We start from the raw sequence: 21077 nt of genomic DNA, 5'->3' as shown, positions 1-21077 counted from the left end.
TGTGGTGATGTACAGAACCAAAATTAGAAAAAAGTTGTCTCTGTTCAGATATTTATGGACCTAACTGTATGTGGTATTTGGCATTTCCAGACACCATAGAAACATGTCCACAGTGAGAAGTTGGACAGTACCGTGTATAAGACTAATTTAATGAGACACAAATGGACAGAAGTGCTAATAAACAGTATAATATACACAGTGTCCGTGGTGTATGGCACCATTTTGAATTGTGTCACACACATGCGCTTGGGAGTGAACCAAAGGGACCAGGAAACGCCAGGCCAGGGGGGTGGCAGGGTGCACTAAACCACTCTCTTTTCTCTCCGCAGTCCAAACACAAGAAATCCTTTCTGTCCCGGCGCCAAGGACGTCGCTTCCTGTGAACCACCTATAAAACCCCCTCATCCTCCATACTTAAACAGTTCTGTTCTGGACTAACCTGTACACATTGTACGCTACTTTAAAGCCTTTTGCAGCCATGGAAACTATACAGGTGGCTGTCCCAAACCTTTGTTGTGTGTCCGGCTGTTTCTTTCACAATTGACATCATGATCTGACTTGACAGACCAGTCCTGAGTTGGAAATCTGACCTAAGAAGGCATTCCAGAAATTACAACATCAACTAGAACACAGAGAAAGAACAACATCATCAGTGGCATACCATACATGCCACCCCTGCTTGTGACAAGTATTTGGCCCTTTCTTCTCTTTGGCCTCCTTCATCTGTTCTTTTCAAAGGATTGTGACATCCATCATAATCACTTGTTTTGAAGTCTCAGGAACATACACAATATCCAGACTTAGCATGGTCACTATAATGGTATCTGGGAACTGGAGATGCCTCTACAAGTTGGTCTACAGCTGTCAGTCTTAAGTGGTTTAGGGAAATCCTCATAACAATCTTGGTTAAGGCTCAGAATTCTCCACCACTCTGGTAAAAATCAACTGTATCTTCCGGGGCAGTGGTTGTACCATAACTGATGACACTGCAAGTTGATGCTTCATTACAATTTTCAGAACCTGGTTATGGCTGCAGCCCTACCAAACATCCCTTAGAGCTTTTGGACAAAAGCTGAGAATGTCTTCTTAATTGTTTCCATACTTCTACAGATGTAGCAGGCGTATTAAATGGCACACATCCTGGTTTGTGACAAGATTTACTCCAGCCCACTGCAAACATGAATTGAATTAAGCAGGTTTAAGATAGTTATGTTATACAAGTTAAGTGGCTCAATCCGAGATTGTAACGATTAATGCTTGATCGTTACAAAAGTATACTTAAAATGAAAAACTCATAATTTGCAATCCCACTTCTACCTCCCTGTGTAACCCTGTCCCAAGGACACAGGCAACCTGCTTTATCATTAGGTGAATACATGTCTGTAACTGTAAGATGTACTACAATAAGTTTCACCGTAAAATGTGTGATAATTGAAAATGGCGGAGTCACACGATAAGCTTAAGTAGACTGGTCAAACTGAACCCCAACTTCCCTTCCACCACACCATTTCAATCTTAACATACATCCTCCATACAAAACATCCTTACTTCAAACTGTGGCTTTGGGGCTCTGAGCGGCTCCTCAATGATGTGAATTACTCCATTTGATGCTGAGATGTCCCATTCGATGATACACCGCTGGTTCACATAGGCATTGGTGGTCTTGGAGAGAAAGCACATGTAGATAAATGAATACTGAATTATCTGACACACTCCATTCCCATATTGTTCTACACGGCAACTTCATTGGTGCACAAAACTAGGATTAAACAAAACACTTAACTGCTAAAATAAATAAAGTGAGTAGGTAAGATCACAGAATTCATTTTGGCTCATTACTGGTAACGCCCACTAAGTCTGTATGCAACTTTGGGGTGGTGATCGATGACCACCTTCCCTTCCCTGACTATGCTGCAACTGTCTCTCTGTCTTGCAGATTCACTGATATCTGACATTGTATGTAGCACAACTCCTGGTCTTGTCATATCGGAGCTACTGCTGGTAAGAGTACCGGCATGTGTCACCAAGCTTTTGCAGATGATTCAAAATGCAGTGGCATATCTACTGTTCAACCAGCCGAGATGGGCACATGTCACTCCTCTTTTCAGATAACTACACTGGCTACCTGTAGAGGCCTGTAATAAATTCAAATTCTTAATATTTGCCTACAGAGTCACTGTTAACAACTATAAATATGGAGACACCATGCCCACTCAAGTCTGCTAAAGAATAATGTCTGGTGATGCTACCTCTTCATGGTATCAAATCTCAATCCAAATTCATACTCCTAGTCTGCAGTGTGTTCAAGAAGCGTTTGAAGACTCTCTTGTTTGGTGAATTTCTATCTAGTGGTTAGGTTTTGTAGCCTTGGAATTTTAACTCACTTGTTTTTTGTTCTACGTTCTTCAATTGTGATGATCAATTTTGTACTATTGTCCTATTACACTTGTTCCCAAACAGTCCCCCAGAGTGATGTTTACTCGAATATGCTGATCACTTTTGTAAGTCACTTTGGATAAAAGCAAATAAATGTAAATGAATGAAGCAAGTCATCATAGACAAGAAATTCACTCATGGAGTATCAGGCTTGCCCCTCTCTGAACAGCTACAAGTCCGCCCTAAGATGTAACAGAAGCAAGATTCAAACAACAATAGCTAGAGTGTAAATTTATGAATTAATATGTGGTAATTAATAGAACCTAGTAATAAGTCAATATCAATTTTTCCATCGTCAATGTAATTGCAATGCTTGGTTGATTTTGGAATATTCTGATGTCTTCAGTTCAACTACTGTATTTCCAGATTAAATGTTGTTGCTACCAGGAGTGAATCCATAACACTTCCTTGTAATAAAACAAACAGCTGTGAGTTTAGGTAATAAAATTCATTCAAAATAACAACAATTGACAAATAAATTCAAGATTCCATTGGTGTCAGAATACTGTAGGATCCTGACTTGGCAGGTTTAAATTTCAAGTTAGTAAGAGTGGTTCTTTAACCATCAGTCAGTACTCCTAAAAGACTGAATTTGGCATTGCCCACTTTTAGAGAGCCTGAAGCAGCACAGACTGAGCTATCCTGTATCATTAGGCATAGCATTTGCACTTTTAAGCAGCATTTCTGTGGCAGGTGGGCTGTCATGATGTGCAGTCTGGGAAGCACATACCTCTATAACGGAGCTCTCACAGTGGTTACCAACTGTAATGAAAAGCCTGTCTCCTAGCCAGCTTGTGATCACTTTTCCATCAGATAAATCGCCAAAGTACAAAAGTTCTGTAGTCGAGAGGTGATATTCGATGTCTTGTTCAGAAAGGGTCTGTTCAGAATTTAAAAAGAGAAAGTGAGTTAATAGACAAAGAATATAAAAAATGAAATAAAATGAATTAAATTTAACCTCATGTCTGCCTGTCCCATACTAGGCTGGCTCTATATCAAACAATTCATTTAATTTATCCTTTTTTCAATTGTGCATTTTATAGTTACTGGGATCAGACTTTTATTATTACCTTAATTAAAAAATCAACCAAATGCATTTTCCAATAAATTTAAAAATGTCAAAAAAGAAAATGGGTTTTATTTCTGTTTACTGGTGTTCTGACTGTTTACATTCTGTAGAGCAATGCAGATGTCAACAGCTATGATCTAGATCAAATGTCCCTCTTGTTTTAGAGTTTGTCAATATTATAGTATCAAATCTATAGGCAGCATCTTTGTTCAGGAATTTGCCCAGAGAGTGCCCCCCTCCCACAGCCCATCCTATGTGAGACTCAATCACAGGCTGTGAGTTCTGCCAGTCTGCTAAGAGAGACTGCCCAAGAGAATCCCTGAGCTGGGACAGGAAACTTTACTACCCCAACATATCCTGAGCTGGCAGCAAGGGCACCTGATACTTCAACTGCTGCAGCAACCCACCTCATTCTCACTGAGTGCATTGTTGTCTGGTACGAAGAATGTAGCGTGGACTGTCAGGTTACTTAGGTGATCCACAAACTCTTTACCACGCTCAGAGTGGTCACTGTACTTTAGAATTTGCTGCAAGAAAACACAACTTCAAAAATTAATTAAACTTAAAATGTAAATATATTAAAAGTGTGCTGGAGGGCACTTTGATTTCACCAAGAGAAGACAACCCAATAGTCCTGTATAAGAGGTCACATGATTTGTATTGTTATGTATCCATTTAATCACGATTTATTAATTGCATTTTTATAACTGTCTTGCTTAGTGAGTAGATAGATAGATAGATAGATAGATAGATAGATAGATAGATAGATAGATAGATAGATAGATAGATAGATAGATAGATAGATAGATAGATAGATAGATAGATAGATAGATAGATAGATATCCAGTACCCAGTATATCCAGATTAGGGAATCCATTGCTGTAATTCCTGGGAAAATGGGAATGGCCAAGCTCACATATATAGCGTGTAAAAGTGTAAAAATCGATCAAGAAATAACAGAGTTATAGTTGAAAATAATTAAGTGGCACGGTTTTTTGGCCCACGGTGTAGTGTGTTGCCGATTAATTTAGTCAACAACAGACCAGCAGCAGTCAATCTTCTGGCTGACTGAGCACAGTGGAATGGGAGGTGTCTGCACTCTGCAGTGCACGAATGCCGGGACGGGGCAGAGTTCATTGACGTCTATGCTGTTGACAGCTTTGAACAGCAACTTGAAATTGCAATGCGTCAGTCTGTTGCATCCGCATTATCTGAGCTAAGAAACTTGCCATCACAGAATGAAAACAAGAAACTGGATGCATCAGTAAAAGCTGAAACGGCGGTGTTTCAGAGCAACAGCAAGCGTGGGCATTGTTTAGAACAAGTGTATCTGTATCCGATGATTGTGCCGCCTACTTCAGTGGAGGCAGAGCGTGCTTTCTCAGCGGCTGGCGTACTCTGCACGAAGGAGCGCTCTCACCTGGATGACCACACGCTCGATACGATGTGCTTTCTACACTCTTATTACCGCAACTAACTAGATACATGTACTTATATGACATCATGAACTGCTTGTAGATAAGGTTAGTCTTCTATTGGTGTGAACGTATTGCAGTAGTTTTATTAAAAATAAGTGTCACTTGTTCTAAAACCATTCACATATGAGATGCCCGTGCACTGTGTCACTCCCAGGAGCCCAGGATTCCCGGGAATGACATGCGGGATTCCCGAATTCCCGGGAATGGATAAACCTGTCCGGGAATGGATTCCCTAATCCAGATATACAGTAGACATATATATTATAAAAGGAAATCCTGAGATGAGACTTTTTCAAAGAGATAATTTCAAGTCCCGTGAGACAAGACTTTGGCCATGAGATTTTTTCAAGTCACTCCCTCCTCTCAACCATATTCAACCACACACACGGCCCTCTCATTTTCATTCATGTGAATGGTTTTGTCAGACACAGTTCCTGCTCTCTTAGCTCTTGTAAATTTTTATGTTTTCCTCACTTTAACTTCCCAATAAAAGATGACTTATTATGTCCAAACCTTACTGAAGAATTTCATCCCGAAGGGTTATCAACAGGCAATCCTAGCACAGAGAAATGATGAAGTCAAACAAATTAATGTGAAAATTGTTGATTGGTTAAATGCGTATCAATAGACTATGCTGAAACAGTTGGTGGTGATCAACTTACAATATCCTGAAGAATATATACAACCGTTAACACTGTACAGTCTTCCACCACCTGAATTACTGTTGAAAGAAGGATGTATCAAAGAAGGATAATGTAGTAGATCTTTAGGGGATAACATTAGACAACAAAGGAGATTTTGATATGCTATTCGTAATAAAACGTTTAGTTTCCCGTGAGAATAGCTTTTGCTATGACAATTAACAAATCACAGGGACAAACATTCAAAAAAGTCAGTTTATTTATTACGGAGAAAGAAACGAAATTCACTCACAAGCAGTTATATGTTGCATTGTCATGATGTAAGTCCAAACACAGAATCAAAATTCAATGCGATATTGATGTAAATTTAATTCAAAAATTGTTTTTACTGAAGTTTTACAGTAAAAGTGTAAGTTTAAAAAGTATTTGCGGGTTAATTTCAAATCCAAACAGAATGAAATCGTATAACGCAATGAATAACTCTAACGCAACATGAAATATAATTTACTTTCAAATTAATACATTTTACTATTTTTTAATATGGTTAATTACTCTCTGTAATGTAAAATTGTTAGTTCTATTATGCATGTGTAACAATTCCAATGAAAATAACAATCTGTTTAAATTGTACAACCGCATCCCCATATGCGAGTGGCTGAACCGCAAAGTGGCTAGCCCGGGGGTTGGCAAGCGAAGCCAGCAAGGGGCAAAGCCCCCTAGTATTTATATATTATACAATTATATATTTATATATTATAATATACTGTATTATTTATATACTAATTTATATTTCTATATTATATATTTATTATATTGGAGTCAAGCTGCATGCATCCAACAATGTGATAGCGGAGAACCTGAGGCAGCAGCCCTTTAGCTGCCCACTGCTTGACCTATGACAGCTGGAAAGCAAGTGGAAACACACAATAATTAAAAATTGTTTCAGACATAGCCTCACTATGGTGTATTTTAGATAGATAGATAGATAGATAGATAGATAGATAGATAGATAGATAGATAGATAGATAGATAGATAGATAGATAGATAGATAGATAGATAGATAGATAGATAGATAGATAGATAGATAGATAGATAGATAGATAGAAGCTCTTTAAATAAATAAATGCACCAGCAGATACAGATCAGTAGCATTTTTTGACACACTTCTGCTGAATGATTCATTGGCTGAAGGTCTTCCGTGTTACTGTGTTACAGCTTCTGTTGCCTATGGATTTCAGCTGATGGTGTACCAAATGTCATGACTACGACACTCCTAAGCTCTCATAGCTTCTTCTCCACTTAAATTCATCTGCTTCTTGCTCATAGATTTTTTTAGTAAAGTTGTTGATGATTACAACATTGAATAATAAAAGATGTGCAAGACTGACCTACTGTAATCTACTTACACTCAAGAAATTAGACAAAAATGGATTTTCTGTGAGGACCTGCAGAAGATTTCCACTGCATGAATAGCCATTTCCAATATAACCAGCCTTACATGTACACTGAATGTCTGAAAATAAAAACAGATGGAAAAAAAATTATTAAAATCCATAACTATAAGAAAAATACTTTTCACAGGATGTCCATAAACCAAAGAATCTGCCAAGAAATACAAAATAAAAAAGACAAATGAAATCTAAGAAAGGGAGCTGAACTACACAACAGGAGAACCCAGAACGGTGACAAACAGGATTCATATATAGAGAACTTTAGGTTACACCTGAAGCCCATTCATCCATCCGTCCATCCATCCTAAAAAACCTATAACAAAAATTACAAAAAACGAAAACCTCTTTAAAAAAAGACATGATCATAAGACTTTTAAGCTGTCTTCTTAGTCATAGGTTAGAAAAGTACTTGGACTCTTTACTAAGACTGCCTACTTAGGTCTGTTTGTCAGGTTTGCGCCATCATCTAATGAAATGTTTTCATATTAAGTCTCTTTGTGTTTATATTTCAAGTAAGAACCCTTATCAAATTTGTTTTATTAGCTATAGTGGTAAATGCCAATTTATTGGATTTAGATCTCATTTAAATATCCTTCACTGGGATATTTCCAGCTTGGCATTTGCATTTTGTATACTGTGTATAAAGTAAATACCTTTTATGCATAAGCATACCCTGTATACTGTAGATTTTAGCAGGAACTGATTGAAAATACTTCAACGTATTTAGCAAAAATAATGTGTACACAAAAGCAATGTTCACATTTAAGAAACGGTGAATTAGGTAGTGAAGTTTAAAATCATATTCTGTAACCATAGTGAAAGTGTGTGGTGAGCTGACCAGAAAAATAGACAATATAACTGAAGGCCAGTGACATGTTTAGGGGAATAGAAAGTGCTTTGAACAGAAGCAAACTGTGGGTATAAATTTACCATTAAGTGCCCATTAAAAGAGTATGTTATTTTTCTGTAAATTCCTTAGGTATCATGCATGTAAAATGCATTTTCTACCTCGCTCTAGATAAAAGCTTGAGTTTCTTTCACCTACTCCATCCCTGATACATGAGTAAACACACCTTGAGACCTGCTTACCCTTCATCCGGTAGCAAAACACATCCCATGTTTCACTAAGATTGGTTCGAGTGCCGTAGTCTACAATGCCCACGTGACCGAAGCCACAGTTACGGTTTGAGTAAGTGGTAGGGTATGCCACTCTTTCACTGGAAAGCCATCCTGCCACACACATGTGAAAGCCAGCCTACAGTAAGAAAAAGGAAAAAAGTATTTATGCAGAAATACAATTATAGAACGGTTGGTGACACCAACATTGTTCAGATGAGACAGCATAATAGAGGTGCATGCCAAATGGTCAGAATTCAAAGACAGGCGTATAGTATTGTAGTGACCATAAAAGTTCAGGGTTGTTGTTTTAACTACTCTAAGGCTCAGGGTGACTTTTACTCATGGTGCAGTTATCTTGGTTGTCATGTGCAGTAAAAGTGCTGGTTAGTTGATTGCTAACAGGCTTGGTGTATGAGCGCATGCTAAAAACACTCGTATTCTGAGCTAGAGTAACAACCTGTTGAGCAGCAACCGTTTCATTAAACTCAATGTAAATATACTGCTGAACACTGTGCACTTAATTATTAAAGGCTTCCTGACAGATATCTTTGTCATGGACCAGCTTTTACCTACTCCTCACGGAAATGTATGGTAGTATCTATCTCAGGCTGACTTTCTAAGGGTTACCAAAATACAAGTCAACCTTCTCTTATGTTTTGATGGGGTGTCGTCATGCATTCTCTTTGGATTTTATGCCTAGATAGTTTATGTCATGCAAACAGTGACATTTACCTAACAGTGGCAAGAAAATGTATGTGACCCCTTTGGAAATACCTGTTTTCCTGCATTAATTGATCTTAAAATGCGATCTGATCCTCATGTAAGTTACAAGTATAGACAAACACAGTACGCTTACGCTAATAACACACAGTTATAATCTTTTGTGTCTTAATTGAATATACCCATCAAACACTGACAGTCTGCTGTGGAAAAAATAAGTGAACCCTTGGATTTAATAAATGGTCAAATCTCCTTTGTCTGCAGTAATCTCAGACAAATGCTTCCAGTGGCTGTGGATCAGACCTGCAACTGTTCAGGATAAATATTGGACCATTCTCCTTTATTCCCAGGCCGTATACTCAGGATGCATGGTGTGAACAGCTCTAATGGTGTTATTTAAAGGCATCTCTATTGGGCAGTGTTTCTTAAACAGCAGGTTGTGATCCATTTTAGGGACGTGAGATATCTCCAACTGAGTCGCACTGAGTCATGAATTACAATTGAACTGAATGAGAAAGAGCGGCAAACAGTTTGCGGAAAGCCTTGTGATTGGTTGCCGCTTTCATGGCTAAAACAAACCCCCATGATGCCATTTGTCGGCAGTTCTCCAAAGGGGAAGGGACAATTGTCGGTGCTGGTTCTCCAAGGGGGGACTCCCACGCCTCCAGAAGATGTTCAACAGGGATTATGGGTTGTGAAAACACAATAGGCAAAAAAAAAAAAAAAAATAGGCAAAAAAAAAAAAAAAAGAACCACTGCTATTGGGTTAAGGTCTGGACTCTGACCTGGCCACGACAAAAGGTAGATTTTCTTCTTTTGAAGCCATTCTGTAGTAGATTTACTTCAAAGTTTAGGGCTGTTCTCCTACTACATCACCCAACTTCTACTAAACTTCTCTGACACCATTCTCTATGATACCTTGAGAAACTGGAGAATTTATTTGCCCATCAATGATAGCAAGCTGTCCAAGCCCCGAGGCAACAAAACAACACCAAATCATGATGCTCCCTCCACCATACATCGTCACTGGGATGATATTTTCAAGTTGGTATGCTGTTGCCCTTCTTTCACCATTTGTATCTTCGCATATACTACCCAAGCAGCTCAACCTTAGTTTCATCAGTCCACAAAACATTTTCCCAATAGTGTTCTGGAGTATAACGGTGGTCTTTGGCAAACTTCAGATGGAGAACAATGTTGTTTTTAGACAGCAGCATGGACACCATGTCTGATTAATGTTTTGGGTATAGTAGACTCATGAGCAGAGATGTTAACCTGTTCTAATAAATCCTTCAAGTCTTTAGCTGTTTATCTTTGGTTCTTTTTTGCTGCAATAAGCAATTATTGTTGTGACTTTCAAGTTATCTTGGCTGAGTGGCATCTTCAAGGGAGAGTAGCCACAGTACTAAATTATCTCCATTTGTATATAATTTGTCTAACTTACTTTGAAACTCTTTCCAGATTTATGCAAATCAATAATTGTCGATTGTCAAACGTCTGAGATCTCTTTTTTGCAAGGCATACTGTACTTCATACCAGCAGATGCTTCTAGTGAACAGCAAACTCAGAAGTTTGAGACTTTTTATTGGTCAAGATAGCTCTAAACCACACCTCCAATCTCATTTCATTGGTAGGACTCCAGGTTTACTAACTCCTGACTCCAGGTAGCTTTTGTTGAAGCCATCAGCCTAGGATTTCATATACAGTAATCCCTCGCTACTTCGCGGTTCACTTTTCGCGGATTCACGACTTCGCGGGTTTTTAAATACAAGTGATTGCTCGCCTATCGCGGAAGTTAGGTTCCAGACCCATCAGCAACAGGAGAAAATCCGTGATATAGAAAGACCATATACATAAACATTTTTATAGTTTAAGCCTTAAAATACCCATCCCACATGCTTTAAACACATGTAAACTTATAAAACACACTTTGTTAACACATATGATATGTGGATGTCGGGCTAAAGATATGAGTAACATCTCACTATTATAAAACATTTTAACTTCACACAAGGCAAGACAGTGAGACAGGAAAATAGGTGATGTACACCTAAAAGCCTGATTGTACAGGCTTAAAATTATTGACACGCAGAGCGACAAGCAGCACAAAGCCAGCACAAAGTCCACTTCTCCTTAGCGTTCATTCAGCTCCCCACCCCCTTGACAATGCGAAGTGGCAGGAGCGTACTGCGCCTCCGGGGAGGGGGGTTTGAGCGAACGTGCGTTCAGCCCTCACACACCCAGGGCCGCTGCTGGCCAAATGGGTGCCCTAAGCAGAAATTTACTTTTGTGCCCCCTCCCCCAAATATTAGTTAGGCAGCCGTAACAGAGGTGAGGGCACGTGCGTCATCACGTGTGCTTAGCCTACTCTGCGTTCACCGCAAAATGCAATATATATTTTTGTTTATTTGTATATGTATACTATTAATATTCATTTATTATTATAATATATAAAAACGATTTTTTTGAGCAGCTGGGATGGTGCCCCCCTGGGAGTTGGTGCCCTACACAGACTGCGTACTCTGCGTATAGGGAGCGGCGGTACTGCACACACCCCCACTCCTCCTCCTCCTCCTTCCGAACGCGCAGAGCGACAAGCAGGCATTTTGGCAGAAGCAGCACAAAGTCCATTTCTGCTCAGCGTGAGTTCAGCTGCCCCCCTTCACAAAGCGAGTGCAGACACATTGACGTCTGATCGCTGCGTGCAGTGTGCAGTGTTGGTCTGCGGTGTTTAAGAATGTAGAAAGTGTTTAAGAGCATAGGAAGTGTTTATAAGAGTGTGGGAAAGGTTAACAAGAGAGTGACAAAGGTTTATAAGAGTGTGGGAAGGGTTTATAAAGCCTTAAAATATGTATAAATAATAAAATAAATATAGGTCGCTACTTCACGGATTTTCACCTATCGCGGGGGGCTCTGGAACGTAACCCCCGCGATAGGTGAGGGATGACTGTACTCTTTCTAACCAACATTATAAATTTTTGAATGATGTATTCAGTATGTACAACGATGATACATTTTGCATGTTCTTGGTTAAACCAGATTGTTATTTGCTCATTATTGTAACTTAGATCATACCACAGTTTAAGACACATTCATACATAAATATGGTTATTTCCAAAAGGTTCCATATTTTTTCTTGCTGACATACATGGAAAAAATGTAGGAGCACCCAAAATGAGCCTAAAATCCTTTCTAAATAAGAAACCAAGAGGGAAGCCAAAGCCATGCAGAAAGACTAATTTAACCCTTAAACTGCCACATACTTGGGGGTTAATGCACCCCTGGACGCCAAATACTTTTTTGATGCACTTTTTAAATAAACGTCACAATTCACAAAGAAAAGTGAAATTTTAATGGAACACATTTTTTTTTATTCAATTAGCATCCCAATTACTGCAACACTGATCATTTTACACACTGCCAATGAACTGTAAAAACGATTTAAAAAACTACTGGACATGCAAACAATTGTGCTGTAGCTTTATACCAGTGTCACACCTTAGGCGTGTTCACTAAACTAAATAAAGAAATAATTCATGTATAGTGTTTGCATACAGTAAAGTCTATGTGTGTCTCAGCATTGAAAACAGCATTGGAACTGAGAGATACAACACCAACTTTCTTCTACAAACCTCCTGAGCGTAGGACAGCTGATTGTAAGTGGCGATCACCGCCCCCTCCTGCTTGCAGGCCTGCTCAGCATCCACATATGTTAATTTATATGTTCCTTTAGGGGATCGAATATGGAAGACTCCTGCCTTGCTATCTGCAATCCAGAAAACATGCATTGTTAGTGGTCCAATAGTCAATTGATTGACTAGATACTCATCTTCATGAAAAAAAAAATTAAACAAAAAAATCAGATCAAATTACATTTTATTTAATTGCAATGGATTTCTTAACCCAGACTTGTTGCAATATTTGAAATACATTTTAAGATAGCTAAAACTAATTATGACATATGTAAAGCCAGGTTATATCAACATGGTGGTGCCATGGTTAGTGTCGTTTTCTTACAGCTCCAGAGGACTAGGCTTGAATTTAGGCCCAGGAACCATTTGTTTAGAGTTTGCATGTTCTCCCAATGCCAGCTTGGGTTTTCTCCTCGGTCATCTCCAAAAGCATACAGATTAGGATGATCCATGACTTCAAACAGTGTGGTGTGTGGTAATGTGGGCGCTTAACAGTGGACACAACTTCATCCAGGGTTGGTTCCTGCCTGGCACCATATGCTTCCGAAACAGTCACCAACACCCTGGATCTGGATAAGCAGGACATAAGGCAGGTGCCAGCCTAGGATGGAATGCTAGTCTGTTGTACAAAAGACTAAAACAAATATTCTCCCATGGTCACACCAGGCCAATATTTAGTGTTCATTGATCTTGTAAATGTTCTATCTATATTCTAGTAATTTTATATCCTCAGCTTTTGTTTTTCATGAGTTCCTCACCTTCAAAGTGTAGGTCTGTGCAGTCAGCGTTGACATGACACTGCCCGTGATCTTGTGAACAGCGGTTGATAGGCAGCTCTCTCACTGAGCACTCCACTCCATCTCCAATGTAGCCAGTTTTGCACTCACATTTCTTCCTATTCTATTGCAGAAATTGAAGGCACAGTTAAGGATCATTTCATTTTGCAAGGTGTCTTAAACACTGAGGCTAACAAAAACAGCAGGTACTCTCACTGTTGTATGTTTCTTGTTTTGTAATCTCGTAGCCACCACAGAGATATGCCATGTACCCTCATTACAGAGGGGCAGCACTGCATTCTAATTCCTACTCTAAATGTCACATATAACCTGGCATGTGTGTGCTGTGGTTTGCGCCTCATGTTTCTTTGTCCCAGTCCATACATAAACCCAATCTAGATTTTATAAAGCAGATGAACCTTTGACTTAGGAAGTCATTGAGCCGTAGTCTTAAATATTCATCACCAGCAATGGTGAAAGGCTCCTCTTAGAATCTCCATCTCAGCTTTGGAAGGTTGACTTTTTCTCACTGAATCTTCATCTCTTGACTAAAGTTACTTAATACAATTAATAGATCTGAAGGCAAATGGAATCATGCAAAACTGAGCTCAAAGCAGAAACAAGTCTTTTGTACGATTCATCAGTACAATGAGTCTCAGCTCTTCCTATTTCCATGTCATCAGTCATTGTAAACAGTCTGATAACTTTAAATGTCACATTTCAACTACATTCTAAGTGTTACTCTGATATGTATGAAGCATTGCCAAAATTCTGCCCTTCCTTTCCTCCTCAACGTGGACAAACTGTCATGCCTCCATCAAATCTCAGATGAATTATTGCAGAATAACTTAGTTAACTATGCCACTGATGATGACAAGTTCACTATGTGGTTTATTAATCAGCTTCTAAATACATTTTTCTTGGTTTGTCTCAATGCCTATTTCAATGCCTAAACTACTGCAACACTAACCTATGCGTTATCACTAGATAGATAGATAGATAGATAGATAGATAGATAGATAGATAGATAGATAGATAGATAGATAGATAGATAGATAGATAGATAGATAGATAGATAGATAGATAGATAGAACTTTATTTTAAGGGGAACTTAAAATTTTTATAGAAACTAATAATACTACATTTCATCTGTATAGCACATTTCCTATGTGTAAATGCAAAGATGCATGGCAGAACCCTGTTAGCTGCTGCAGTTCCTAATGAAAAAATCTCAGTGCCATACCGGGCCAATGGCAGTGCAAATGGCATGTTCATGGCATCCTCCATTGTCATTTATGCAAGGATCAATTGAAGTGCAGATATAACCATCACCAGAAAATCCTGAAGGACAGGTACAGGTCACATTTAGGCCCTTCTGAGTACACTTTGATGTTGAGGGACACCCTCCATTCATCTGCATGCACAGGTTTACCACTGCAAGAAAAAACAGACATACATTAAGGATTGACAGGCGACACAACCACTTCACATTCGACCAAAGTATTCCACTCAGACATGCAACCTTTAGATATTATTGAGGGCATGATCAATGTTTCACTGACTTGTTATGCAATTATATGCAGTCCATGTATTCTTCGTGTGAATATGTATGTATGTATATATATTGTCACAGACTTGCGTTTGGGACACAACCAAAGAGACCAGAAAACGTCAATTCCACACCAGGCTGGAGGGTGGCAGATTGCACTAAATCTCTCTCTTTTCTCTTGGCAGACCAGAGACCAGAAATTCTGCCTGTATCTGAGTATGGTCCGACAACGTCACTTCCAGTCCCGGCCCAGAGGACGTCACTTCTGGTTCCACCCCGATGACATCACTTTTCTTGAGACACCTTAAAAACTTGGCATCATTCATACCAAGGCAATTCTAGTTTGGACTTGAACCTGTAGACATTGTGCTAAAACTTAAGCCATTTTGCAGCCAGGGAAAGTATATGGATGGCTGCCCCAAACCTTTGTTGTGTGTAAATATATACATCTATTATAAAAAAAATCTTGGAAGGCTTGTAAGGAGACAATACGTGATTTTCTCTGAGACACTTTAACGTCCCGCAAGACAAGGCAGTGAGAGAACAGGACAGCTGCTGTACAGGGTTTAAAATGATCGACGCACAGCGCGACAAGCACAACACGCAGCTCGGTAGCAACAGCAGCAATCCAGCAGCTGATCCGACCGCATCTCCTTAGCGTATGTCCAGTCCCCCCCTTCACAACATGATCGGCAGAGACATGAAGTAGCTGGCGCACAGCACACCCTGGGGGGTATGAGGTGGGGGTGGACGAGCAAAGCGATGTATATATATATATATATATATATATATATATATATATATATATATATATATATATATATATATATATATTTATGTATATATGTGTGTGTGTGTGTTTGTGTGTATATATATTATACATATATATGACAACAATGGGCATCTTGGCTGGAAAGGAGTGGGAAGTCAGAGCAGGATGACAGATGGATGGGCCAGATAAAGATACTGTAAATTTGTGCCCAGCTGGTATAAAATAATGGATTCCGGAACTTTGGAGCAGCTCTATGCTCCATACAGCAGGTGGCAGTGGTCCTCTGTAGCAGCCCAATTGGAACACCAGCAGGGGAACTTGGGAGTTGGAATCCGTAAGGAAAACAGCTCTGACCTGTTGAGGCATGGATTCTACAAGAATGGTTTGGGCTTGTTTTTCCAGCACATCCCACAGATGCATTGGTTTGAGATCGGGGGAACCTGGAGGCCAAGTCAACACCTGGAACTCTTTGTCATGTTCCTCAAATCATTCTTAAACGAATGTTGCCGTGTTGCAGGGTGTGCTATCCTGCTGAAAGAGGTCACTGTTATTGCCACAAAGGGGTGTACATAGTCTGTAACAGTCTTAGGTAAGTGGTATGTGTCAAAGTAGTGTCCATATGAATGCCAGAGAACTCTGCCTACAGCATCACACTGCCTCCACTGGCTTGCCTGTTTCCCATAGTGCAATCTGCTGCCATCTCTTCCCCAGGTAAACAAAGCACATGCACCCAACCACCCACATGATCTATAAGAAAATGTGATTCATCAGACCAAGCCACCATCTTCCATTGCTCAATGGATCACTTCTGACACTCACTTGCCCATATTAGCACTTTCAGTGGTGGGCAGGGGTCAGCAAGGGCACTCTGACTGGTCTGCGGCTACAAAGTCCCAAATATACAAAGCTGTGATGCATTGTGTGTTCTGACCCCTTTCTCTAATGGTCCACAATTTGGGCAACAGTAGATCTTCTGTGGGATTGGGTCAGACGGGTTATTGTTCTCTCCCTTTGTGCATCAATGAGCCTTTGACTCCCATGTCCCTGTCACCAGTTTACTGGATGTCCTTCCCTGGATCACTTTCGGTAGGTACTAACCACTGTATACCAGGAGCACCTCACAAGACCTACCATTTTGGAGATGCTCTGATCCAGTCATCAAGCCAACACAATTTGGCCCTTGTCAAAGTCCTCAGATCATTGTGCTTGCTTGCCCATGTTTCCTGTTTCCAACACATCACCTTAAGAACTGACTGTTCACTTGCTGCCTAAAATATGACACCCTATGACAGGTGCCATTGTAACAAGTTAGTAAATCCGGTTTGGAAGATCAATGAGTGTGATGGATTGTTTCCAGAAATGGGAAGCTCTTTACAGTTATTAAATTAAATTAAATTATGTCGTGTAGTGAAGTTACCACAATGCACTGAAAACAGTTCATTTTGGTATATTTTTCTGCTTTCTGATTTGAAGATACTGAAATATAATCAAAAGACCTTGTAAAATAAAACAGTGGACAAGAATATAATAGAAGTAGTAGAAGACTATGATTACAGTGGGTACTGGTGCAGGGTGAAGATATTGTATAATAGTCGGAGAGGCAAGTAAGAATTTCAGTTTACTTTGTACATTTGACTACTACAACCATAGAGCTAAGAACTGTGAAGACGCCTCTTGAGGGCCTCAATGCATCACCGAGGACAAAATGGGTCATCTTATGCTAAGCACTGAAGTTTGTTCTTTATTGTTTGAATAATATTTCATTCTTGGGTGGATTTGCTGTCTCCTTAATTTTGCATGTTTGCTGACGTCATTCTCAAGAAGCTCAGCTGATCTGTGCAGACCCATATTTGTGACTTGACACACTCTGATAAATTCCTGAACTGCAAAAGGTGTTTTATAAAATAAAGACTCACTGACCAATTCACCAAAGAGTGATCAAGTACTGCACAAATTAAATAGTGAAACATGGGAGACAGAGGGAGGTAAAAGAAAATGCTGAAGCAATAAACAAGGGCAGCATGGCCAGGGCATGGTAAGTGATTCATGAGCATTTAAAGAAATGGGGCGTAGTGACTGAAGGTATTAAGCTTTAAATCACATGCGACTACTAAGTTGTGTCTAGCCTGTTTGTGCTCCAACTGTAAAAAAAAAAAAATTAAAAATGAAATGAAACAATTCTCCTAGAAGTACTGTGTACTTGTAAAATACTTTGGGTTGGTGCTCAATACAGAAATTTGACCCATAAAGTAAAGTTTGTTTGTCTGTAACACTTTTGGACATTAGCTTTGATGTAGTGAAGAGCTGCAGAGGCCAGCAGAAGAGTATTTAGCTGTTCCATGGCACTGTGAGGCACAATCTAGCCCTCATATAAAACCGTGTCTTTACAATGTCGACCTGAAGTTGTCATGTCATGTGGAAACCCACCTTTGCATCTTATTCCATCGCCTTCATACAGTGGCTTGCATTCACAGGTATTGTTTTCCTTGCACACAGCATTGGTGGAGCAGAGTGGTGAGCAAACTGGAGTCACGGCTGTACAAAATAAAAGAACTCATTATAACCATGCTATAACCTGCTAGAATTAAGAAAACAAAGGAAGATATAGCTTTACTGTGAGACAACATGGCAGCACTCCTAGTTTGGAGGTATAATAATGTATACTCGAAAAAGGTCAAACAGGAGAGCAGAGGATTTTTTGCTACTACTATTTTTTTTTGTTCTTAGTACTAAAATGTTCGTACTAATAAAGTTACAGCAAGAAGATGCACCATGAGATTAGCACTAAACAGCAGATCTTTATCTCTCTGCCTTGACTACAATTTACACAACCAACAACCTCCTTTTTCAATATAATTCTACTTGATGTCAGTCTTGTAAGCTGTCAAGTCAGCTATATCCACCTTAAGTTTCTGTGTGTCTATCTGTGTGTCCATCCATTTGCCATATCTTTGTTTTTCCAAAAGATAGCGCATCACAGACATTTTAGCAATAAAATGCATTGCATTTGTCATTGCAATTGATGGCACGTCACAGACATTAACCCTGCTTTTATGAATCCCATTACAAATGTCATATATCAAGGACATATGCGTTGCATTATCATTCCAACAGATGGTGCATCACAAACATTAGCACCACTTTTACAAATCCCATACCAGATCGCATGGAATGGCGACATACACAATACATTATCATTCCAACAGATGGCACATCACAAACATTAGCACCAATTTTACATATCCTATACCAAATGGCATATATCAGAGACATATGCATTGTATTATATCTCCTACAGATGGCACATCACAAACATTAGTACCACTTTTTAAAAAAACATACCAAATGGCATATAACAGAAACATACACAATAAATTATCATTCCAACAGATGGCGCATCACAAACCATTAGAATGCATTGCAATTGTCATTCCAATTGATGGCACATCATAAACATTAACCCTGCTTTTATGAAACCCATTACAAATGTCATATTCCAAGGACATATACTGTACATTGCATTATCATTCTAACAGATGGTGCATCACAAACATTAGCACTGCTTTTACAAATCCCATGCCAACTGGCATATATCAAAGACATATGCATTGCATTGTCACTCCAACAGATAGCACATCACAAACATTAACACCACTTTTAAAAAACCCATACCAAATGGCATATGACAGTGACATACACAATGCATCATTATTCCAACATATGGTGCCTCACAAACATTAGCATTGCTTTTACATATCCTATACCAAATGACATATATCAGAGACATATGCATTGCATGGTGCAAGTATACAGCTAATATACTATAAAACACACTAAAAAATTAATTTATTTTCAATCTAATCTGTTTGCGGCATGGTGGCGCAGTGGGTAGCGCTACTGCCTTGCAGTTAGGAGACCCGGGTTCACTTCCCGGGTCCTCCCTGCGTGGTGTTTGCATGTTCTCCCCGTGTCTGCGTGGGTTTCCTCTGGGTACTCCGGTTAGGTGCATTGGTGATTCTAAATTGTCCTTAGTGTGTGCTTGGTGTGGGTGGGTGTGCCCTGTGGTGGGCTGGTGCCCTGCCCAGGGTTTATTCCTGCTTTGCACCCTGTGCTGGCTGGGATTGGCTCCAGCAGACCCCCACGACCCTGTAGTTAGGATATAGCGGGTTGGATAATGGACACATAAGCTACAGCATAAGTTACAAAAAGGTTGTCACAAATGTGTCCGGAGATTATTTAGGTAAAGCAGACCGAGATTTCAAGCTAAGGCAGTCGTAGAAGGTAAGGAAGGAAGAAGTTGCAAAGTCAGATAGTTATAATCACTTATCACTAATTAGCAAATGCAGGTAAGAATTTTACTGTACTGTTTACGTGTGTCAATAATGAAAAACTACTGCAACACTAACCTAGATGTAAACATCAAGGATGTGGTGAAGAAAATGTGAAAAATTAATTAAATTGAAAAAAATTGAACTAGGAAAAAAAACAAACAAGGAAATAATATTAAAAACGCTGAAAAATAAACAGCACCAAATCCTGATTTTTTTAATAACCTCAGATTTTCCTTATTATTTTGACATGCTTGCATTTTTGCTTTCCAATATTCTATTTTCCTGTAAATAAGGAATTTCTTTTCCTATTCATTTCAAGTACTCGTTCTTGTTGTCCTGGTATACTTTGCTCTTGTTTATATTCCCCTTATTTTTCATCATTACCAAAAAATGTGTTTGTGTTTATAAGACTTGAACATGTTGAAATTGCTTCAGTTTTTTTTTTTGTCCAGCACCTACTGACTCATCTATTTTAAAAACCCCTCACATATGATCTGCCGTTCGACTTGTCTTGATGTCTAGTTATGTAGGACGTTGAGGATTTTTTTTTGTAGTTCCCCTCTATTTTTGGCCCACTACACGCAAAAACATCTAATTTATGGGCCATTTTAGGACCACATTTTTTGCAAGAAACAACCCCTTTAAAGTGTACACCAATAGGTGCCTCCAGCAAAATGGTCAGAAAGACTTAAAGTCGGGCACACCTCATCAGCCCCTAATGGGATACAAGGGGTCGAAATGACTCCTTTTCACAAATCTATGAAAAAATGGGGATAATCTAGGCATGTGGAATGTCATTTTATGCTATTTTGTGGTTGCTGATCATGAATATGATATATGACTCTTTACCAGTGGTCCTAGCTCTCTAAGAGCCACTCCGAGAAAGTTAAAAATAATACATTTTAAATATAAGCATGTGGAGTAGACTATTTCAAGGTCAATGATTACAAATTTAATGTTATTTTTGATATTTGATCCTTTGCAAGGCGTCTAGCCCTCCATTGACATCTATAAGAGAGTGAAAAATGACAAATTTCTATTA

The 21077-nt window shown here is 39.2% G+C and overlaps 1 protein-coding gene across 1 annotated transcript in view; it reads right to left on the bottom strand.

Moving 5' to 3' along the window:
- Positions 1-21077, bottom strand: part of stab2 (stabilin 2) — a 253190-nt gene that overhangs the window by 20093 nt on the left and 212020 nt on the right. The window contains exons 58-66 of the mRNA XM_028817445.2: positions 18132-18239; positions 14627-14817; positions 13366-13507; positions 12548-12681; positions 8166-8331; positions 7032-7138; positions 3913-4032; positions 3167-3316; positions 1549-1662 (exon numbers count right to left, since the gene is read on the bottom strand). Of these exons, the coding sequence (XP_028673278.2) occupies positions 1549-1662; positions 3167-3316; positions 3913-4032; positions 7032-7138; positions 8166-8331; positions 12548-12681; positions 13366-13507; positions 14627-14817; positions 18132-18239 (1232 nt within the window). The remainder of the gene's footprint in view (positions 1-1548; positions 1663-3166; positions 3317-3912; positions 4033-7031; positions 7139-8165; positions 8332-12547; positions 12682-13365; positions 13508-14626; positions 14818-18131; positions 18240-21077) is intronic.

The sequence above is a fragment of the Erpetoichthys calabaricus genome, chromosome 1 (assembly GCF_900747795.2).
Source record: "Erpetoichthys calabaricus chromosome 1, fErpCal1.3, whole genome shotgun sequence".
NCBI classification, from domain to species: domain Eukaryota; kingdom Metazoa; phylum Chordata; class Cladistia; order Polypteriformes; family Polypteridae; genus Erpetoichthys; species Erpetoichthys calabaricus.
Note: the sequence above shows the minus strand (reverse complement) of the source record. Positions and strands in the feature narration are given on the sequence as shown.